General features: G+C 38.8%; 1 protein-coding gene across 3 annotated transcripts in view; it reads left to right on the top strand.

The window, feature by feature from the left end:
- LOC122748694 (interleukin 1 receptor accessory protein) overlaps nt 1-24,918 on the top strand; it is a 154,957-nt gene that overhangs the window by 117,168 nt on the left and 12,871 nt on the right. For all 3 annotated transcript variants that reach the window (XM_043994551.1, XM_043994553.1, XM_043994552.1), the window contains exons 6-10: nt 249-320; nt 2,508-2,631; nt 8,125-8,273; nt 17,460-17,609; nt 19,293-19,436. In XM_043994551.1, the coding sequence (XP_043850486.1) occupies nt 249-320; nt 2,508-2,631; nt 8,125-8,273; nt 17,460-17,609; nt 19,293-19,436 (639 nt within the window). The remainder of the gene's footprint in view (nt 1-248; nt 321-2,507; nt 2,632-8,124; nt 8,274-17,459; nt 17,610-19,292; nt 19,437-24,918) is intronic.

Below are 24,918 nucleotides of genomic sequence, written 5' to 3'. Positions count from 1 at the left end.
ATTGTCACAAGGAGGACACTCCCTTTAACAATGCAGGTCACGACTTTCTCTGTGATGCATGTATGTATGCATGCATGTGTGTATGTATGTGTTTCTGAGTGTATGCATGTACAATTCTATATTTGCATTGTGTCTGGTAGTAATGAAGTGAGAAAGGCTGAGTTGGCTTGGTTGGGTACCCTTACATTGTGTTTGGGTAATTTCCTTACTAAGTCTAATTGGTTATCTGTGTTTTTTCTCTCTTGCAGCCTCTCCATATCGTGCAACACGCCCTAACATTTTTTCTCCTAATGACCTCATAAGTTATGACAAAGAAGCAGGTAATGATGCTATTCTCACTTTTCTTCAGATGATGGGTGAAGGTGTTCTTCTGAAGCAGATGCACAATAAATGGCATGTCCAGGGTCATTTGTCTAGAAAATGTCTTAGGTTACATTTGAATTCAGGTCTTCCTGACTTAGGTGTGTTGTGTGTTATGGTATCATGCAGCTGCCATGAGTGGGAGTTTTCCTTTTCTCTCCTTTTTTCCCTCCTCTTCCATCTCCAGCTCCCATAGATGGGGGAGCAGGAGCTCAGGGATTGCCTGTCATAGTATGGTGGTGACCAGGGTCCCTCAAATTCTTTCCAGCAGCTTTGGGGCAGAAGGAAGGGGAAGGAGCTAAGGGATGATGTAGAGATTTCGCTCCAGGCTTCTGCATCAGGACATGGCCGTTCATTTCCAGGAAGCCAGATTCGATGTCTCCAAGTTAGGGTCCTCAATATGCTCATCTATGAGATGATGAGCTTGCATTAGGTGGACCCCAAAGACTATTTCTAGTTCTACCTCTTGGAATCTCTTCCATTATTAGGATTATTTTTTCCTTGTAACTATGATAATTATTCCATTCTCGTCTTGGTCACTGGAGGTCAAATAGAAGTAGTCCTGGGATAGATTCTTACCAAACTGTTATTATTTTAAATTGAACGTTCTGTTTACTGTTGATTCCATGAATATAATAATTCATTTGTGCAGTTGAATAAAAGCATGGAAGCTTTTCTTCTGCACACTCACTGACAGCATCCCTTTGAGGCAACCCCAGTCGCAAAGAGGGCGATTAAGATGATATGTGTAAAATAAAAATTAAAAAAAAAGGGCAGCTAGGTGGTGCAGTGGATAAAGCACTGGCCCTGGATTCAGGAGGACCTGAGTTCAAATCTGGCCTCAGACACTTGACACTTACTAGCTATGTGACCCTGGGCAAGTCACTTAACCCTCCTTGCCCCACCAAAAAAAAAAAAAAAAAAAGATGATATGTGTACACTTCTTCCCACCCAGTTTTGAATTTTATTTCTTTAGCTGGCTTTCTATGTTTCAAAAGGTATCTCTTCCATGCAGCTTAGAGATTGTTAACGTAATAATTATATGAATTATCATCAACATCATCATTCATTGTTGTTAATTTGGGGTGTCACCTTCTGAGGAGGACATGGATAACATGAATCAAGGAGTAACATTGATAAACTATAAGAGAGAACTCAGAATTATACCATGAGTAGCGGTTGAAGACATTCAGGCTGAGGAAGAACAGATATTGGGTCAGAGGTGGGGTGAGGGGAGAGTAAAATAGCTGAAATCACAGGGGTTGTCTCATGGAGGAAGGAGCAGACTTCTTCTGCTTGGCCCCAAATGGATGATGAAGAAATTCCTTACCTGCAAAAAGGCAAGCTGAGGCTTGATGTCAGGGAAACAAACGGCTGGCTTCCCAACAAATTGAACTGTGCAAAAGTTGTGTGCCTCACCTCCAGAGGTGGGGGCAAGGTGGAGTGAGTCACCTCTGGAAGTGGTGGCTTCCTCGCTCACTGGAGATTCTCAAGCCATGAGGCATTGCCACTTGTCAGGGATGCCGTGCTGAGGATTCATTTTCATGTATGATTTTGACTATAAAATAACTGCGCTCCCTTCCAAGTTAGAGATCCTATGTGTCTAAGGTAGATTTCTAGTGTAGCTGTGTCTTTTAAAGTTAAGAACGTTGCCATTCATCATTCATCACCATTCCTTTAATACTATGACTAAGAGTCTTGAATTGAACTGGGAATCCAGACCTCAAAATGACTCCATTGAAGTTACTTCACCATAATCCTGTCCTGATGAAAAGAGCTACACTCCCCACTCCCACTCTGCTGCATTGGTGCCTTGAAAGAAGGCTGAGAAAGCAAAGGAGCCAAGTAGGGGATGCCCAAGAACATTGGGAGGGACGTAGGGAATAACTGGTCACAAATCTTACTGATCGATCTTTTTTGAGATTGTGATTTTGAGGGGAAAAAAAGGCAAGTGGATTTTTTGGATGCAAAATTGAATAGATTGGATTGAAAACAATATTACCTGATGATTAGACAAATATCCCATGAATTAGAGGGCTGTTCATTGTAATTGTTTTGGTGTCTTAATTACCCAAAGACAAGAACCATGATGTAGGTATCAAGTGTGCAAAATGAAACTTCAATTTTACTTTGTCAATATCTCCTAGGTGAAGAACTTGAACTTCCCTGTAAAGTTTATTTTCCATTCCTGAAAGATTCGAAGAATGAGATTTGGTGGACCATTGATGGAAGAAAGCCTGATGATACAATGAATATAACAATAAACCAAAGGTAACATAAGCCACACCAGACCACCTATGACTATCTGACTATCTGGCAGGGCTGAAGAAGTCTTGGTCCTTATCACATCTGGATAGGACTTGGACAAATTCATAAAGCTAATATTGTTCCATATGCCAATGGCTATGGATTCTCACGATTCCTAGTCATTAGTAGCAGTGCCTTAAAAGAGGTAAAACCACTTCAAATTACTTTAAAAATAAGTTATATCCAGCTTCTAAATAAATAAATTTAAAGGTTTTAATTGAGTCTGTTCATCCATGAAAACCCCATCCCTCTGTCTTTATAAGTATTATTCTATGCATCAATAACTGTGCTCAGTCCTTTGTCTTTTATTCCTTTATATTTGTCCTTTTTTGCATCTTTGTGAATCTGTGTCTTTGCCTTTGTCAATTTCTCCTTTTCATCTACCCTCAACTCTTCCTTAATTCATTTTCAACTTCTTCATCTCTTTGTAATCAGGAAAACTGCCCTAGTGAACTAGTTTTCTTATTAAGCAAAGTTTGGACTTTGAAAAAGACAGGTTTATGCATCTAATTCTTAATCTTAAAATTTGATGAGTAGGAACAAAATAAATTGCTAAACAAAATAAACTAAATTTTTTAAAACTCTAGGTTGGCTTTTTCCACTTTTATTTCATTATATCCCTACTCGCCATGAGTCTCAAGCTCTGAACAGGGGAAGGAAAAAATTCCCAGTCTTAGCTCTCAATGATAGGCAATGGTATTCAATTACATATATTTTGGAAACAACAAAACTGAATTCATTATTAGCCAATGTTGAGCACTTCCTTTGCTCCATATGCCCACATTAATGACATCAGGTAGTGCTTCCAATGTTTCCTGATGTCGTTCATTCCTTTCAGTCATATCTGACTCCTCATGACCTCATTTGGAGTTTTCTTGGCAAAGATACTCATGTGGTTTGCCATTTCCTTCTCCAGCTCATTTTACAGATGTGAAAACTGAAGAACACAGAGTTAAGTGACTTGCCCGTGGTCACACAGCTACTAAGTGTCAAATGTCAAATTTGAATTCAGGATATGAGTCTTCCTGACTTCAGGACTGGCACTCTATCCACTGCACCACCTAGCTGCCCGTCTTCAAATGGAATCGATTGTTTTCTGGTAGTCACACAAATATTGGGGTCAGGGTGGTGTTATGGATGTAGAGTAACTGTGCTTAACTGCTAGGAGGTCATCATTTTTTTTTCAGATGCAAAGTTCTTACTCTAATTTCTAGACTGAACAGTCTATTTCTCATTATTATCTCCCCTGAAAGAGAAAAGGAGTTTAAATTAAATTAAAGGGAAAAAAGTTTATTTGAAAAATAAGTAAATATTTAAGCTCTCACTGAGGCTACCAAGACAAAAGATTAAATGGCCTTTCCTAGAATTTGTATTCCATTAAAACAAATCAGAGCTGACTGTTTTTTTCTTTAAAGTTGCTTGTTTTTAAAGGTTATTTTGTTGGCAAGCAGTCAGTAGGACAGGTGCTCAGAATGACTTTTTCAGCAGCATTCATGAGTCCAGGTTGAGCCAATAAATTGTTCTGTATATCTGGGGAAATGCTTTCCATCAAATGACTTGTAACATACAGCTTCATATATGACAATTGTGATAATCTCTGGCTGAATCTTACTTCTGACACTTACTGGGTGATCTTAGGCAAATCATTTAATCTTTCTGAGACTCACTTCTCTCACCTATAAAATAAATCTACAAAAATCCACAGTACCCACCTCCCAGCACTATTGAAAGGATCAAATGCAATATTTGCTACCTGGAAATTTGCAAGCAAACTGTATAAATAAAGGGCACCCATTATTTCTTTTTTTTTTCTTCTTTTTTTGGGTGAAGCAATTGGGATTAAGTGACTTGCCCAGGGTCACACAGCTAGTATGTGTCAAGTTTCTGAGGCAAGATTTGAACTCAGGTCCTCTTGAATTGAGGGCCAGTGGTTTATCCACTACAACACCTAGCTGCCTGCACCAATACCCATTATTTCTACCCAGATCTCCACTCTCTTTCCCTGTGATGCTTAGCTTGCACTTGACATGGCTACCCAGTTCTAGGGGAATGGAATGTGAATATAGAATCACAAAGAGTTTACATGCACATTTTATTTCTCTGTGACAAATGCATCCCTTCCCTACAGAGAGTATTTTTTGTTTGTTTTTAATGTAACACAATTCCATCTCTTCCATCAGCCTGCCCTATGCCCAAGAGGCCAGCCTCTGCCCCAGAGTCCTGCTCTTTTGAATCATTGGCTGTTTGGGACAGTATTTAGTCTACCCCATCTTACACTTTTAAATGTGAACATTTGTACTCAAGTGAAAAATAATCCATTTATGCCTATTGAACTTCCGTTTGATCTGGCCAAATCTGCAGGTGCTCAAGATCGTGGGGTTGTGATTCAGTTATCTGCTGTTGTAGCTCGACCTCACACCCTTGTGTCATCTAAAAATGCGATGAGCGTGTCCTCTATGCCTTTATCCAAGCCATTGAAAAAACTATTCAGCAGTATCTAACCACAACCTTCTAGCCTCATCGGAACCACTATACAGAATTCCTCCTTGAATCTGGCTGCCCAACCAGCTTTGAATCCATTGTATTATCTCTTTATCTTCAACAAAAGGGGAGCGTAAAATACTTTGTCAGGAACTTGGCTCCAATCAAGGCGATTCTCTCTACAAAGAACAACTTCTGTCTTAGAGGACGGGGAAGATCCTTTAGTTTTCATCATTTGGGCCCTGGTACACACTTTGCCTAATACTAGTTCCCTTTCTTTGGCAAACCAACCACTACTAAATGCTTGTACTACTTCTCCCTTGTGCTTAGTTTTTTGCAGAGTGACTTTTCCCAGCTTCCATGCACCAATAGATTAGAAATTTCTTGGGGAAATCATCTTTGTTAGATCTCTCTTTGTACCAAGACCGACCTTCCAGCTTCATATCTTATGCATAACAAATGATGTTGCTTCTAACCTTATCATTAAGTTAAAACTGTTGTCTCCATAATTCTCAAGGATTTCTTAATTGCCAATTCCAGTGGTCTTTTCTTAATCTTCCTCCTTTTTAATATCTCTGCAGCCTTTGACTTTGCTAATCATCTTATCCTTTTGGAAGCTGTGGGAGGGTACACTCTCTTATTGGGTTTTCAAATGGCTGTCTCTTGGCTTTTCTCCTACTGAGCTGACCACTCCTCAGTCTTTTTTGCAGCTTTATCATTTCATCCCCACTTGAGGATGGCTGCCTTCCCAAGGTTCTGTCCAGGCCCCACTTCTCTTTTGCGTCTATAGTCTCTCACTTGGTGATCTTATCCACTTCAATGGAGTCAATTTCTTTCTTTAGGCAGATGATCTCCATATCAGGTTATCTAGCCCCAATCTTCTTGCTGGGCACCTATCCTCCATCATACCAACTGCTCAACAAAATGTAGCATATTCATGTAAATAGATATGTCTAAGGTATAATCGGGTTCTCTACCCAGCCAAAAAAACAAAACATAAGAACTCTCCTCTTCTGACCTTTCCTATTACTTATAAAGGGAATATTATCCTTTCAGGCCCACAACTTTGACATCATCCTTAATTCCTCTCTCTTATTTATCCAACATGTCCAGTTTCCAAATCTTGTAATTTCTTTACCCTCCAATATGTCTCATAAATATACACACATCTCCTCTTCTCTTACTAGTCACTTTTCTCTGAACTCCTGTATTAATATTCTAATGGGTCTCTCTGACTCAACCCTGTCTCTGTTACAAATGACTCTTGAAACAGGTGCCAAAAGGACTGGGTTTTTTTTTGTTTCTATTTTTGTTTTTGACCTAGAGCATAGTTCTTCCCTTGGCATCTACCTACACAATAAAGTCTAGCCTTCCTGTTATTTCCAGCATAAAATATAAAGTTGTTTTCTTCTGTGTCTAAAGCTCCTATCATCCCCCACAGCCTTCTTACCTATCCCCTCTTCCCATGTTTCCTCTACTTCTCACACTGTGTGAGCTACCCATATTCTTTTCCCTGCCTTTAAAAAAAACAAAACAAAACATTTATTTGTTTATTTTTCATCATTTAATTTAATTTTTACTTTTTGGACTAAAATAGTTCCATAACATAGTACAATTTAAAAAAAAAAGATGATTGTAAATGGAAATGCAAATTGGCTATGTAGAAATGCTATTCCTTTCAAATATACAAGTAAATTATCATGTAATTTTTTTTCTTCCCTTCCCCCCCACCGTAGAGATGGCTACCATTAGGCAAAATAGGTGTGTGTGTGTATTTGTACATAAATAATGTATATGTGTGTATACATACATATATACATGCATATACATATATGTATGTATATATAATTATTCTGTATATTCTTCTATTTATCAACTCTTTCTCTGCATGCATTTAGTATCTTTCTTTATATGTCCTTTATAGTTAATTTAGGTATTTATAATAGTCAAAATAATTTATTCATACTAGGTCATTCTTAAAACAACATTGCTGCTACTTTGTACAGTATTTTTGTTTGTTTGTTTTGCTCATTTCACTTTTCATTATTTCATACAGGTATTTCCAATTTTTCCCTAAAATCATTGAGCTCATTATTTCTTATAGCACAGTAGTATCCCATCATAATCATATACCACAATTTGTTCAGCCATTCCCCAATTGATGAGCATCCCTAAAATTTCCAAAGAGAGCTTCTATAAACGTTTTAGAAGCATATAGGTTCTATTCTTTTTTTGCTAATCAACTCTTGAAATATATAAAGTACTGGTATTGCTGAGTCAAAGAGTAGAGGTAATTAAAAAAAAACTCTTTTGGCTTAATTCCACATTGTTCGCCAAAATGGTTGGATCAGTTCACAATTCCACTAATAATGAGTTAGTGTCACAATTTTTCCATATCCCATGATACTCGATCTTTCATTTCTCTGCATTTCCATTATTTGTTATTTTCCATGACTGTACTTCTCCACTTCCCACCTCCAAATTTTAAAATCTGTGGCTTCTAAGTATTCAGCTCACATCTTGTCTTCTGTAAGAGAGCTTTATCATCTCCCCAAACTCTTTGTTTTCTCCTCTAAGGATACTTTTCCTTTTTTTTTTTTTCTGTATGTTGTAATTTGTACATGTCTTTTCCCTCATTTTAAGGTGAGGGACTATTTTTGCTTTTTCTTTGTTATGCCAGTAATTAGTACAATGATTGTCAAATAAGAGTTTAGTAAATTCTGATTGATTTAGTGAGTAAATATTGAATGAATGAACGAATGAATGAATGGATGGATGGATGGATGAATGAATATAGGAAAGTGAAAATAATGACATTTGTTTCCCATAGCTATTCTGGACCTGTTTAGTGGCCAAGGCTCCTTTGCTGAGGACTTGGTTTCCCTCTGCCTCTTCCATTCTGACTTTCACCTTACATGTGAGTCTTCCTCAGTGCGATCGCAATGTAAATAATCTACTTTGCCTTGTCATTTCTAGTGAGAGTGTCTCAAATATTGGAGACAAAACAATAATCAGGATACTGAGCATCAAAAAAGTGACTTCTGAGGACCTGAAGCGTAACTACACTTGTCATGCAAGAAATGCCAAAGGAGAATCTGTAAAGCAAGCCATCGTCAAACAGATAGGTAACCACAAATTCTAAGATTTGGTGGGGGGAGGGGAGCGGAGAAGTACAGGCATGGAAAATAGCAAATAATGGAAATACAGAGAAATGAAAGATCGAGTATTATGAGATATGGAAAAATTGTGACACTAATTCATTGTTGGTGCAATTGTGAACTGATCGGTGGGGCCCCAGTGTGAGAAAATTCACATGATAATAGCCATTCTTTACAGGGGGCTCAGAACTTGTTGGGTTTTTATCATATTTTTATAATTGTATTTCAATATAATTGTCTGCCTTTGTAATCCTACATATTTTATTTTATGTCTTTAAAACATTATTGTATTGGGAGAAGTCCATAGGCTTCACCAGACATGGCCAAAGGGGTACAAGACACACACACACATACCAAAATTTTAAAAACCCAACAACCAAAAAAAAAAAAAAGGCCTATGAAGAATCCTGGAAGAACAATGACTATGGTAATATATCACACTGCAGTTCTGAGAAGTTTTAAGGAGATGACTCAGGCATGTCATGGCCAGTGACTGACTTCAAGAATTTGAACATCTGTTATGTGGAGCAGTGGGTAGGACTAGTGTTGTTCTGTTCACTAAAACAGGACAGGAAAGGGTAGAAGTAGGGAGGGATGGGTGTAATCCCAGTTTCAGAAAGACCTTCCCAACCCTTAGAGCTGTCCCTAAATGGAATAGGATCCATTGGAAGGTAATGAGTCTCCCCTCATTAGACCATTCAAAAAAATTCAACCACCCCTGAGCAGGTATGTTACCATCGGGGCTCATTTTCTGTTCAGTGGAAATGAGAAAGCTTGGCTTATGAGCCCCATGGACTAATATAGACTTACAATGGCAATGGGATGTATTTAGGCACAGTAATTGAAGCAGATTGCATTTTGGCTCTTGACTCTGCTAGTCCATCCTTTAAAACAATATGATTCTGATTGATGCAATTCATAAACCCTCTGGTTTGACTTAAGTGATTTTTTTTTCTTTTAATAAGTATAAGCTTATTTGTGGATGGGTTTAAGGGAAAGTAAGATATAAGAATGAGGGCAGTTAAGTAGCACAGTGTATAGAATTCTTAGACTGGAGTCAGCAAGACTCATCTTCGTGAATTCAAACCCGGCCTAAGACACTTATTAGCTGTGTAACCCTGGGCAGTCACTTAATCCTGTTTGCCTCTGTTCCTCATTTGTAAAATGAGCAGGAGAAGGAAATGGCAAATCATTACAGTATCTTTGCAAAGAAAACACTGAATGGGATCACAAAGAGTTAAACATGACTGAAAAATGACTGAAGAACCACATAAGATCTCAGAATAACTGTAATATAAAAATGGAAGGAATAAAAAAAAATTAAAAGAAAAATAGAAGAAGAGGGAATTGACATGAGCTTCTTCTGGTAATTCTCTATATAGAGTATATGTAAATACGTACATACATATATACACACATATATAGTGTGGTAGGGTAGGGTGTATGTATGGGTGTCGGGGATTCTTATCAATGAAAGTTGGGAAAAGTAAAATGGGTGGCCTCTGGATGTTGTAGGCTCCCTTTTTGCTAAGTGTCTTCAAGCAGAGGTTTGTTGATCAACTGTCAATAATGTCATATTGTGAAACAGTGTTCTCAATCATTATTGATTTGAGAAATACATATTAAAACAAACTTGAGATATCACTTTACTAGATTGACTAAAATTATTGAAGGGGAAAGTAAAAAATGTTGGAAGGGATGTGGGAAAAATGAGAAAGACATCATTGTTGGTAGAATTATGAACTGATCCAACCATTTTGAAGAAGAATCTTGAATTGTAGCCAAGGAATTATTAAACTATCTGTGCAAATTGACCTGGCAGTACCACTACAAGGCCTATTTCCAAATATTATTAGGGAAAAAGTAGTGTTATAAAATACATATAGCAGCCTTTTTGTGGTGGCAAAGCACTGGAAATTACAGGGATACCTATCAATTGGGGAAAGTTTGAACAAATTGTTTATATGATTGTGATGGAATACTACAATGCTGTGAGAAATGATAAGCTTGATGGTCTTAGAAAAAAATATGGGAAGACTTGCAAGAAATAATGCAGAGCAAAATGACCTTAATTAAGTCAACATTATAACAGTAACATTGATGTTTTATATGAAGGTTTGAGTGACTAAGATATTATGACTATTATACTCAAATTAATTATAAAGGGATATGAAGAAAGATGCTGCCTGCATCCAGAAAAAAAAGAATTGATGAACAGAAGTATGTATAGAATAATACATAAATATATACATATATACCTATTCTTTTCTAATGGTAGCTATCTCTAGGGTGGGGGCAGAGGGAAGGGAAGGAAAAAAGGAAAAAGAGAAATATGCATGATAATTTAGTTGTATATTTGAAAGGAATAGCAAGTTGTTCATCGTCAATTTGCAGTTTCATGCACAATCATTTTTTGTTGTAGTAGGTTATGAAAATATTGATTTTATTCCATAAATTAAAAATAAAATGAATTTTCAAAAACTCTAAAACAACCCAGAATATTATATTGGAGATTCTTTGTGGATATGAGATCAACTGGATGGATGTTCTCTGAGATTCCTCCCACTGCTGAGATTATCCGATTCTGTGGCATATTTTATGACCCAAAGTTTAATTTTTGCTTTATCCTCTTCCTTGTTGGACTTCCTCTGCTGACAACTGCCTGTGATGGAAAAATCTTTTGCTTTCACTTTTGATTAATGGTTGCTACCACACAGATTTAATCCACGATACTATATACTGATAAAGACAGATGATCATAGATTTGGCATTGGTAGGAACCACAGAAAACATGTAATCCAACCTCTTCATTTTGCAAATGAGGAAACTGAAGGTCATAGTGATTAAGCAGCTTGCCCAAGTTCACACAGATCTTGGCTGCTTGTCTCCTGGCATTCATCTATTTTATTGTTTCTATCTGAATTTCTGTCCTTGGCTCTAACCTCACACTCCAGGAAAAGGAATGGCAGCTTCTTTACCACAAGGAAATTGTCTTTAGACAGTCAAGTGACAACGAACAAAAGTTAATCACCTAGGTTGACAGTATTATCAAAATTGTTTAAATAAAAACAAATGGCACAAATATTGGAGCCAGCCTCAACCTACCTTCATGCTGGTGTTTCCCTGTGCTGTTCATCTCCAAACTTATCCTTTTTATACTTTGCTTGCACATATTGTTTGCGTGCTTTCTTTTCCATCAGATCATGAAGTCCTGGAGAGAAGGGCCAGGTTTTTGTCTTTCTTTTTATCTTTAATTCCTAGAATACTGCTTGACACATAGGAAGCACTTAATAAGTACTCAATGAAGGAAAGACTGTACATAGTAATCACTTTCACCATTCATCCATCTATTTATTCATACCTTACATACAGCATTGGGGTAAATAGGGTTTTCAGGGGACTAGCACCTCTGGTATGAGGCCTTGCCAAGCCCTTTTCAGGGCTGCTCATTCACCTTTGGTATCCACCTCTCACCCGAGCCTCTCCTGTGACTCCAAGAATCTTTAGCATGTACAGTGGCCACTCCCTTATAAACCATCTTGTCAGACTGTCTAAACCAGGTTGAATGTAACTGACAGGCCTCAAAACCATTGGTGAGTTGGGAGGAGATCTACCCCAAGCATATGAAGACTTCAACCAGTGAAATAACTAGATGAGAACAATTGTGTTCCAGTGGCCATGACGGAGGCTGAAGCCGATACTCTGTAGTGCTTAGAGATTTGTCAGATATGGAAGATGTCAAGGTCATTCCCTGCATCCCAAACCATTGCCAGTCTTTTTTTTTTTTTTTGGTGAGGCAATAGGGGTTAAATGACTTGCCCAGGGTCACACAGCTAGTAAGTGTCAAGTGTCTGAGGCTGGATTTGAACTCAGGTCCTCCTGAATCCAAGGCTGGTACTTTATCCACTGTGCCACCTAGCTGCTCCCATTGCCAGTCATTTTGACTTTTGCCTTGCCATTGGAATGCAATGGCTTAAGAAGAAAGAATGAGGAAAAAAACAAAATATATATATATATATATATATATATATATATATATATAGAGAGAGAGAGAGAGAGAGAGAGAGAGAGAGAGAGAGAGAGAGAGAGAGAGAGGTTGACAACTTCAGTGCAACTATGCCTCACTCAAATCCAATTCAGGCTCAAGTCATCACCTATGATGGCATCATCCTCTACAAAGAGGGAGGACAAACAAAAGCAATGCCACAACTCTGGGAATTTTTGATGTTTGACCCCATGCTCAGGATTTTCTCCTATTTATTCTCATCCTACTGGCTTCTATGGCTTCTTTCAAACTCACCTAAAATGCCATCTTTTATGCACATGTTTCCCAATACTCCTTAAGTTTAGTTGTGGTGTCTGTTTTGACCCCATTTGGAGTGTTCTTGGAAAAGATTTTGGAGTGGTTTGACATTTCCTTCTCCAGTTCATTTTATAGATGGGGAAACTGAGGTAAATAGGGTTAAGTGAGTTGCTCAGGGTCACATAGCTTGTAAGTATGAGGCCAGATTTGAACTGAGTACTTCCTGATTCTAGGTGTGGCACTCTATCCACTGTATCACCCATCTGCCAATAATACTAATACCTTCTCTTTATTGATTATCTCCAATTTATATTGTATAAAGCTTGTTTGTTCATATATCTTCAAGTTTTCCTCCTCAGAATGTGAGCTCTTTAAAAATAGAACTATCTTTTGACCTTTCTTTGTATCCCTGGAACTTATTACAGGGCTTGGCATATAGTAGGTACTTTTTAAATACATGTTCACTTGACTTAACAACAAGCTGCTTTCAATCAACATTACCTGAATTAATCTAATCTTACTGCCTGCCATGGGCCAGGTCACCCTATAGATTTTACATTTTGATGGTCTTCATGTATGGAACAATCCATCTCTTACGTGTAAATGATTGTAAAGTCTGCCTGCCCCATAGCATTCAAGGAGAAGAACCAAGATGGTGGAGGAAAGGTTGGGACTCTTTGGGCTCCAGATAAATCTTTCTATATACCTCCAGGAAAAAAAATACCATAAGACAATTCCTAAAGCAGCAAAACTCCCAGAAGAACAGAGTGAGACCATTTTCCAGCCAAAGAGAGCTTAAATAGGTGGCAGGGATCATCTCCTATACCAGAGTAAGAGAAAAGCTCAGCACAGATGCAGATCCAGCCCCAGGCAGGCCATGACTCCATATCCTCTTAATCTTCAATGTCAATGGTTTCTTCTGAAACTCAGCTCACAGACGGGTGAAGGGGTCCAGCAGTTTGCTGAGGGGGAAATAGTAGGATGTCTCTACTGAAGCAGAGGTGGGAACACTATGGTGTTACTCAGGAAGCAGACTCGAGTGGCAGTGGCCCAGTGGGGGAAGAGCACAGGCACACCAAGATTTCAACCATAGAGAATCAGATTTCAATCAAATTTCTGCTTCCAGGCCAAAGAGCAAGCAGACCCCTGGTTACTTACATGCTTGGCAGGCTGAGAACAAGCCTCTCCTTAAATCGTACCACCTGGGACCCCCTGTAGCTTGGGACAGTGCATCCTGGAATCAGCGCTACACTTTAAGAAGGAGTAAAATGCCAAGAAATAGGCAGAAAAGATGAACAGGCAGAGAAAGCAACAGACCATCAAATATTTCTTTGGTGGAAAGGTAGATCAAAATTCACCATCAGAAGAAGATAATGAAGTCAAAGCTATTATATCCAAAACTTCCAAGAAAAATAATTGGTCTCAGTCCATGGAAGTACTCAAAAAGAACTTTGAACATAAAGTAAGAGAAGTAGAGGAAAAAATGGAAAGAGAAATGAGAGTGATGCAGGAGGGTTATGAAAAAAAATCTATATCAACAGCTTGAAAAGTCAAATTGGCCAAATGGAAAAGGAGGTACAAAAGCTCTCTGAAGAAATTTATTGCTTAAGAATTAGGATAGAGCAAATAGAAGTCAATGACTTTATGAAAAATCAAGACACAGTAAAGCAAATCCAAATGAATAAAAAATAGAAGAAAATAAATATCTCATATGGAAAAATAGCTGAACTGGAAAATATATCCAGGAGAGATAATTTGAAAATTATTGGACTGCCTGAAAACCATGATCAAAATAAGAGTGTAGACATCATCTTCCAAGATATTGTCAGGGAAAATTGTCCTTATATTTTAGAAGCAGAAGGTAAAATAGAAATTGAAAGAATTCACTGATTACCTCCTGAATGAGATCTCAGAATGAAAACTCCCAGGAATATTATAGACAAATTCCAGAGTTCCCAGGTCAAGGAGAAAATACTACAAGCTGCCAGAAAGAAACAATTCAAGTAGTGTGGAGCCACAGTCAAGATAACACAAGATCTAGCAGCTTCTATGATAAAGGATCGGAGGGCATGGAATATGATATTCCAAAGGTCAAAGGAACTGGAATTACAACCAAAAGTCACCTATCCAGCAAAACTGAGTATAATCTTTCAAGAGAAAAAATGGGACTTCAATTAAAAAGTGGAATTTCAGGCACTCATATATGGAAAGATTAATATGGACATCAAAATGCCACCTGTGATTCTTGAGGAAGTAGAAATGATGCTGAAGACAATAAAGATGGGGGAAAGCTAGACCAGAGCAATTCAATTCAATAAACAATGCCTACTATGTGCCAGGCACAGTGCTAAGTGCTAGGGATACAAATAAGAAAAAAAAGTCTCTGCCCTCAAAGAGGTTGCAATCTTATGGGTAAAGATAGAACCAAAAGAAGGCATTAAAGGGAAGTAGGGATGGGACATCAGAGGATACACAGCAGGAGAATATTTTGTTCTAAACTTGAAACCAGGCACAGAGGATTGGGCTGGAAGTTTAGTTTTCTGCTCTCTTTAAAGAAAGACAAAACTTTAGGAGGAGCTTGGTACCTTATCCTCTAGCATTCCCATCAGAAAGGAGAAAAGACTGAGGAGGGTGGTATCAAGGGTTGAAGTAGTATTCTGCTAATGATATTAGAAGCAATGTGTTTTTCCTGCAAGGGAATCTTATTCTGTGAAGTTGAAACCAGGCAGGCCTGCAGATGCACAATGGATTAAGAATAAAGAGGGGTAGAGGGCAGCTAGGTGGTGCAGTGGATAAAGCACTGGCCCTGGATTCAAGAGTACCTGAGTTCAAATCTGGCCTCAGTCACTTCACACTTACTAGCTGTGTGACCTTGAGCAAGTCACTTAACCCTCATTGCTGTTCCCAAAAAAAAAATAATAAAGAGGGGATAGTTGAGTGGCTCAGTAGACAGATCACCAGGTCTGCAGTCAGGAAGACTCACCTCACTGAGTTTGAACCTGGTCTAAGATACTTTTTAGTTTTGGGACCCTGGGCAAGTCACTTACCCTGCTTGCCTCAGTGTCCTCACCTGTAAAATGAGATGGAAAAGGAAATATCAAACCATTCTAGTATCTCTTCTAAGAAAAGCCCAACTAGGGTTACAGAGAGTTGAACATGACTGGAAAATGACTGAAAAACATATTCAAATATAGGTATGGTCCAGGTAATACAGTTTTGAAGATGTTAAGGGATTCTTTCAATAGTTTTCTGCTTCGTCTGTTTGCCTCCAGTTACTCCCCACTCCATCCCATCCTCTATTTAGCTTCCAAAGTAATTTTTCTAAAGCACAGATCGGTCCATGTTACCTTCCTACTCAATAAACCAGTGGCTCCCAATGACTTCCAAGATAAAAGATAAAACTCCTTATTTGGATTTTAAAGGCTTTTACAACTTGGTCCCTTCTTGCCTTTCCAGTATTCTTATATCTTACCATATTCCAAGTACTCTGTCCTTCAGTACACTGGCCTCCTTTATTACTCAGTTCATTTTTTTTTCTTCTACTAGAGGCCTTTCCTGGTACCTCCTGCCATTGCTAGAACATTTCCTCTGACTGTGTATATATGTATGTATGAATGGACAGATGGATGGATGGATGTGTGTTTATATATGTAGGGATGTATGTGTACATTTATATATAAATACATGTATGTGTATATATTCAAAATAGCATGTACATATCTATTTACATTAGAATGAGATTCTTTAGGGCTGGACTTTTTTTTTTTTGGTGGGTCATGGGAAGGTTGCCATTCTTTGTGTCTTTAACACTTAGCAAAGTACCTAGAAAATGTATATATATATATATATATATATATATATATATATGCTTTATCAACAAATATACTTTAACCTATTTTCTCCAATTTTTGCTGTCTTATGAAGAAATATTTTTAATTTTTTTTGAGACTGGGCACAAACTGAAATTGCAGTGGCCATTGATGGGCCTGATCCTATAATGATAAGCATGGGAGCATTGACATGCTCCAGTTCTGACATGGATTCATTCACTTCTTTGTTGGTATCTTCATACCTCCACGTTCCTAGGGACTTACAACAGTGGCACCAAACTCAGTGTGGAAACTTCATCAGTTTAGCCCACTACAGCTCAGAACTCCTGTGCTTGAGTGATCCACCATGTTTATCTTCTCCTAGCATCAGGGATTACAGGAGTAGACCATTACAACCAGCTAAATACATTCTCTCACTCCAGTATCTTCTCCATAAAATTCTGCAATCAAGTTTACACACACACACACACACACACACACACACACACACACACACGTGTATATATATATATATAATTTTGTGTGGGGCAATGAGGGTTAAGTGACTTGCCCAGGGTCACATAACTAGTCAATGTCAAGTGTCTGAGGCCAGATTTGAACTCAGGTCCTCCTGAATCAAGGGCTGGTGATTTATCAATTGTGCCACCTTGCTTTTCCCTCAAGTTTATATTTTTAGCCAGTATTTCCTTTACCAATTGAAAGACCATTTCAATATGATTTACCAAGTAATTGCTTCAAAACTTTTTAACAAATGTTTCGGTGACTTCAATGCCCTTCCATCACAACTAGGATTCAAGTTTCTAGTCCTTATCCTGTACTTTACTAACTTTTCAACCTTGGGCAAGCCAGTCAATGACTTCAGCATCAGTTTTCTCATTCCTACCCTGCTTTCCTTCCACATGTTTATTGGGTGAATGAAATGAAATAATGAATTGAAAGGCCTTTGAACACTGCTGAGATTGAACAAAAGGCCAAGTGTCGTGATTCAAGCTGATCTATCATTCTGTCTTTTACCTTTAGTTGTACCTCCAAGATACACTGTGGAGCTGGCCTGTGGATTTGCAGTGACAATTGTGCTCATCATCGTTCTGATTGTGGTCTACCATGTCTACTGGCTTGAGATGGTCCTGTTCTACCGGGCTCATTTTGGGACAGATGAAACCATTTTGGGTAAGCAATCAATCTTTATGTAAAAGTTTTTCCTTCTTGCTTCAGAGCAAAGATTTTTTTCAAAGCATGCCCATAAAATCTGATATTTATATATTTCAACCTAGAAGTAGCCTCATAGGCCTTCTATTCAGCCAAGTCCTTTAGGTTTTTCTCTTTTGATATTTAAATATGTTATGATACATTGAAATCATTCTTATGCTCATAAAGACTCACTATATTAGACTGTACCAAAAACTAAGCCCTGAATTCATTATGCCCTGACCCAAGAATGATATTCAGGACTAGCATTTTTGGAAAGAAGCATGGATAGGATTTTTTTTTCACAATTTTCTCAGTTTTCCTAATTAAATCTAAGCATAGCAAACACATTTCTGTTAATAGAGCTCCACTTACCCCCCTCCCCCCCCCAACATACATATATTAGTTTAGTTAGCACTGGTGAGAATTCCAGCATAATTATTTGTTTTCTTAATTTTAGCAATAGCTTCTCAGTGAAATAATGATATGAGATACGTAGGAGAATCATGTTTTGCAGAATGGAAAAAAAAAAAAAGGTTTGTTTGTTTTTTTATACTGGGAAAAGCCTGAGGAAATCAACCTTTCTATAGATCTCTTGTCACCTTAATCTGAAATCCCAAAGTTTTAATGGTCTTCATTCCATGACCCCATATCACGCACAATGAAAGTTTTCATTCATAGGAGGAGAAAGGGAGGGTAGAAAAGAGATTGAGTTCAGTTTATCCATCTTTTAATCCACAAGAAATTCTGGGTTGTGATGGAAGCTTAACATTTTTGCTTGTCAAAATTGCCCTTTTTCAGTGATATCTAATACTAAAAAATTATCATGTTGTGATTTGGTATACCTGGAGAACCCTCTTCAGTTTTGTACTTTGTATATCACAGATGAAGCAGATATGCATGTCAAATTTTCTTGATTCCATTGATACCTATTCACCAATATGACAGGTCCATAAATGTAGAGATTTGTAGAGAATGCATTTCATCTATGTAATAGTCATGTTTAGAATGGAATACTGAATGATCAATCAGTAAACATTCATAAAAGCACTTGATTTGTGCTAAGTGCTAGCTTGTACAAAGAACATCCAAAACAGTCCCTGCCTGAAGTAGCTCCCGTTCTGTTGGTTGTAACTGCTGACTCTTTGTATATTGAAGGAGCTTTAGAGACCTCCATTTTCCAATCTGTGCAGCGTTGGGATCAGTTTTGTGTCTTGTCCCCATCATGAACGTTTGTGTAGCCCCAACATGACCATAGAGTTTGCTATGAAATCTGGGATACATGGGGATGTCATAAGTATCACATAAAATTAAATTTTATTAGATCTATTTCTCAAAACCGCTACTCCTCCTGGAGAATGGCTGCTTATTGTTAGTGTGACTAGGATCTGTCCAATCATCCTCAGTTCAGAGGATCACAGATGATTCATTTCAGAGCTGGAAGAGACCTTAGATCTCCCTGGGTGCTACCCCTTCATTTGACAGGTGAGGAAGTTGAGGCACAGATAAATTAGGTGAAGTTGGGTAACTCGCCCAGGTACACAGAACGACACAGGAAAAAACAAAAAGAAACTGTCTCATATTCAGAAGCTAGATTGAAGTGTACAAAAGGGAGGAGCTTTCCCAACCGATGACTTTTCTTGTATCTGTGTTTTCTTGGACTAGATGGGAAGGAGTATGATATTTACGTTTCCTATGCACGGAACGCTGAAGAAGAGGAATTCGTCCTTCTGACTCTCCGTGGAGTCTTGGAGAATGAATTTGGATACAAGCTGTGCATCTTTGACAGAGATAGCCTGCCTGGGGGAAGTAGGTATTCCCATGAACAGTGGCTAGAAAAGCCAGGTTAATCCTCCCCAGCCACAGAATTAGGATGATCATCATTCCCTGCTTCCACACAGGCCCTTCTAATCATCCCACTGCATCCAACAAGCACTCCCCAAGTGCCTACCTCTTGTGTCCCAGTCACTTTCCTGAGTGTCAGGGATCCAGATAAAAACCCATATGGTCCCTGCCTTCAAGAAGCTTACATTTCTCCTGGATGAAATAACACAGCCAAAAGTTATCTTAGTACATCAAGAATTTTTAAAATGTCTATTTAAATTTGATAAGATAGTAAAGCACATACATACCTTCAATTGACTTATAAATGCTAGCTATGATGATGATGATTAATTATTATCATTATTCTTTGATAGTCAACACACATATATTAGCACACACTGTCTCAGGCACTATGCGAAATAATAGAGATACAGAGGTAAAAAAAAAAAAGATTGTTTCTTTTAATTAACCCTTATTCCAGTGTGAGAAAATAGCATATAAAAAAACTGTACAGGCTGGATGCTCTTCACTGGGGATTCAAAAACTGAAATTAAACAGCATCTGCCCTGAAGGAACTTACATTTTCTTGAGGGAAAATGACATTTTGAAACAGTTCATTTTGAAACAACAAGCATTTAATAAATACCTACTATATACTAAGAACTCCAGTCACAAACATTCAAATAGAGCATCTCATGCCTTAGGGAACTGACTTAGATGTGGCTGCTTATTTCCGGACATTTTGGAAGGTAGTGCTGTAGACAACGTTATTCCAATTAACAGGACACCCACTGTGTCCCAGCTCAAAAATGGTTTAAGGAATTGTTCATAGAAATTAGCTCATCAATGCCATCTGGGCACACAGAGATGAGAATTATAGGCAATCCTGAGGCTGTAATCACTTGCTCTTTGTAAATGTTCAGACCTTTCAGTAGGCATTTATTAATCACTTACTATGTGTCAGGCACAGTGCTAAGCACTGAAAAGACCAAAAAAAAAAAAAAAAAGAGAGGCAAAAACCAGTCTCCTTCCTGGAGACTACACATATATAAAGAGATACAAACAAGCTGTGTGTGTACAGAAATAAAGAGGAAAGAATCACTGGAGAGAAGTCACTGGAATAAAGAGGTTTGGGAAAATCCTGGAGAAGGTGGAATTTAAAGTGAGACTTGAAGGAAAGCAGGGAAGCCCAGAGGGCCTTGTAAAATCATAGGCTGACTCTCACTGTACCAAGCCTGTGGCAATCACTTTATTTCAACAAGCCATTATTTCAATAGGCTGTATGGGCCAGATACTGTTAGGTGTTGGGGAAACTGGAACAAAACAGTGTAATCTTTGCCCTCAAGAGCATTCCTCTCCATTTAGGGATTACTTAAGCCAAAGACTCTTCCTGAGAAAAGTTTAGCAGATTTCCAGAAGAGATCTCAGAATAGATGGCATTATATTATTTTGGGGTCATGAACACCTTTGGAAAGTCCAGGAAAGCCTATGGACCTCTTATTAGAATCATGTTTTTAAATAGTTGAGGGAAATGCTAGATTTAAGTTACATGATAAAGATACCACCCCCCCCACTTCAGTCAAGTTCATGGTCTCCCTGAAATCTCTCTATAGACCCTTTGGGAGGTCTATGGGTCCTAGGTTAAGAATCTCTGTTTTAGATATTTTCTTTTTAGATCACTTTCTGATGCCTCTGGTTGGATCAATATTCACATCCCTCTCTTTAATTCCCTAATATCAGAGAATGGGCCTATGTCCTTCCCACTTTCTTAGATTATTCCTCTACCTTTTGCTGTTCTCATGAGATGCTAGGCTAATAGATTGATAGTTGAAAGAAATTCCAACCATTATCCCATCCAGGGGTTCTTAACCTGGGGTCTGTACATTTTAAACAAATAAGTAAATGAATGAATAAATGAATGAATGGATGAACAAATAATAAATGAATAAATAAAATATAAATTTTAATTATGTTATTTAATTTTAAATATCTTTTTATATTTAATACAATGCTTAAAATTTATATTTTATTTAACATTTATATTTTAATTAAATTAAACTTAATTTAATTTTTTCCTATGCCATTCCTTTCTCTGCACATTCTCTGAAAATACATTAGACATTTATATAGACTAACAGGAGGAAATATCCCCCACTTTAATAAGTGCACGATTCAGAATGCTTCAAAGCAAATGCCATTTTGCCACCGAAGAGCCCCTGGAGTAATACCAGACAATGGTGAAGTGAGCTGCCAAGTGAAGGTCCTTGCGGGCCTGCTCTCATAAGCAGCTAAGAATCCATTTTCATTAGCATATCCCTTGTGAGTAGTAGTAACTGCTCGAGTACCTGAACCTTGCAATCTGCTCTCTTGAGTCACATCTTCTCCTGCATTCATTCATTAATGGTGGCCGTAGGACAGGTCCCAGCACACAGTAGGTGTTTAATGGATGACTCCCTTACCTTACTCCCTCTACAAGGATAAGTTAGAAGTGGGCTGATTTAACGTTACCTTCATTCTGAAGCAGTGGGAGTACATGCTTCTGCTGGCTTCAACATCGTCTTTCTCTAGCACTATAGCCCACCATGAGTTTGGACTGGGCTTGGTCTTAACTTCATTCATAAAACCAAATTGACTTGTCTGGAGGTCATCTCTCAAAGGAAACAGGGAACGATGCTGGGCATGCCCAATCATTTCATCTCCAATAACTCAACCATTCACCAAAAATTACTGAACATCTCCTGGATGGCAGCCATTTGAGTGGGTGGGTGGGTGAGGGGTAAGGAGATGTACAAGGCCATCCCCTGTCCTCCCAAACTTTGTAGTTTAGATCTTGAACTGAAATCTCAAATCATAGGATTATAGATTGAGAGGTAGAAGGAATCTTAGGGGCTGTCATGTCTAACTCTCTCCTTTTCAGATGAGGCAATGAGGCCCACAGAACTGAAATGACTTGCCAAGGGTCTCCCAGCTTCTAAGTGTCTTAGGTGGGATTCGAACCCAGATTTTCCTGATTGTAGATCAGGCATACTGTCTCTCAACACCACCAATAGCTATAGTGAGTGGGGATGATTGGAGTGAAGGGAGATTGTGGAGAGTCTGATTTTACATTTCTCTAGGGCCAAGTCTTTGTTGGTCCTTTGGGAACTCCTATGGATCATCTATACTGTGTGTAGTCACCATCCAAGGTCATAACAATTACTCCAAAAAGAGCCCTGCAGGATCACTCGAGCATCAGCCTCTGGTGGGCTCTTTCCAGGGACTTTTTGCTTTCTGACCTGGTCCATCTCTCTCTTCTTTTCCTCTGGGACCCTTTCCAGCTTCTTTTAATCTCTTGGAGTAGTTGTTGGCCGTGCTTTGTGAAGTGAATGGTACATTTGGCCCTGGGCCCCATGCAAAGCTGTCATTTTAGTATTCTCCCGGCCACCTCTCTACTTCTGGAGATTATGGGGATTGTACTAGTGCTCAGAAGAGCATAGCAAGCTGTGTGATAGGCCTCCTCCGCCAGAACGTGGGTCCTAGAGTGCACAGTCCCCTGTTCTGGTGAGAGGATTAGATAGTGCTTGATAAGCAGGCCCCAGGACACGGACTATCCCCAAGAGTTTGGTGACAGGAAAAGATCAGAAGCTTGGACAGAGCAATCAAGTTACCCAACATTTCCTCCCATTACCCCTTCCCATCTAGAGTCTTTTTTTCCTGACCAAAAGGTAGTATTTGCTTGTCAGTGAAACATGGACATAGCAGACAGTCACTGCAGAAACACTTGCCTCTGCATTAATATGAGTTCAGGGAGGGAAAATATAGGACCTCATTTGCACCACTGAGCTCAGAGCAAAGAGCAGAGGCTCTTTTCTTATCCCAAGTGTCACTCAGTTGTTAGACCTGTGTCCTTCTCATCTTCAGAAGATGCTGTCTAAGAAAGATGTCACCATGCTAAAGTCCAGAAGGCAGGAAGAACCCAGTTGTGGTTTTAGGGACTTTGGGCAAAAATGAAAGTGTCATCTTGTGTTTCAGTCCAAATTAACATTTACAGTAACAGTCCTTTGCTTAGCATTTTAAAGTCAAGCCCCTTACATAGAATACCTTATCTGAGCCTCTCAGATGCTAGTGAAGACAAATAGAAGAGGTAGAAGGATGAGAGATTCAAGCTGGGTGGGACCTTAAAACACCTCTAGTTTTATACTAAGTTGAAATATGCCTTTTCATTTACTCATTCATTCATCTACTCTGACCCCCTCCTCTTATAATCAACAAACAATTAAGTGGTTCCTTTGTGCCAGACACTGGCTGTGTGAAATGAAGACAAAAAGTAGCCCCTGTCCTCAAGGAGATGGTATACAAATGGATAGGAGAGCATGCAAACAGTAAGATAGAGATATAGATAGATAGACAGACAGACAGATAGACAGAGAGATAGAGAGATGGATGGATGAATAGATAGATGAGAGGGAGGGAGGGGAAAGAGAGAGAGAGAGAGAGAGAGAGAGAGAGAGAGAGAGAGAGAGAGAGAAAGTTGTGGCTTGTGGGCTGTCTAGGGTGCTCAATGTTACTGGTGATGGGGCAAAGTATTCCAGGCATGAAATGCAAAGCCTTTTGCCACTACAAAGTGTCCTGACCTCTAAGTGCCAGATACAAGACGAAATGAATGGATTACCTGGGACTATTCCAAGAGTTGCTTCTAGAATCATGGAATCATACTCTTTGAGTTGGGGGGGCCTCAGGGGCCATATCATACAAACCCTTTGTTTTATAGAGGGGGAAACTGAGGCACATGGAAAATAAATGACTTGCCCAGGGTTATAGATAGTTAAGTGGGAAAGCCAACAGTCAAACTCAGATCCTCTGAATCCAGGTCCAGCACTGGATTTGGCTTGTCTCTTTTCATCTTCACAGACGTTTTTCTTAGGAACATCTTGGGGTGTCAACGTAAGAAGGCCAGCTTAGCTCCAGGAGGGTCACAGACCCTCCCATGATTGAAGCCCTAGACTTAACCCTAGTCCTTAGAAGAACCTGGATTTGAGGGTCTTCCTAACTGATTTTACTTTTTAGTCTGCCTGCCTCTCTCTGGTGCCCAGAAAAGGGTTCTTTTTATTATTTTAAATTGTATTTTTTTTTTTTGCGGGGCAATTGGGGTTAAGTGACTTGCCTAGGGTCACACAGCTAGTAAGTGTCAAGTGTCTGATACCAGATTTGAACTCAGGTCCTCCTGAATCTAGGGCAGGTGCTTTATCCACTGCGCCACCTAGCTGCCCCATTTTAAATTGTATTTTAATTTTCAGTTCCAAATTTGCTCCCTCACTTCACCTTTCCCTCCTCTACCCACTGAGAAGGCAAAAAATATGATACCCATATTACACATGAAGTCATGAAACACATACCTGCACATTGGCCATGTTCTTATAATAAGGGGGAAAGTTAATTCAGTCTGAGCCTATCAGTTTTCTATCTGCAGTTGGAGAGCAGCTTTCAT

The sequence above is a fragment of the Dromiciops gliroides genome, chromosome 3 (assembly GCF_019393635.1).
Source record: "Dromiciops gliroides isolate mDroGli1 chromosome 3, mDroGli1.pri, whole genome shotgun sequence".
Lineage (NCBI taxonomy): Eukaryota > Metazoa > Chordata > Mammalia > Microbiotheria > Microbiotheriidae > Dromiciops > Dromiciops gliroides.
This window is presented reverse-complemented; position numbering and strand designations above follow the sequence as displayed.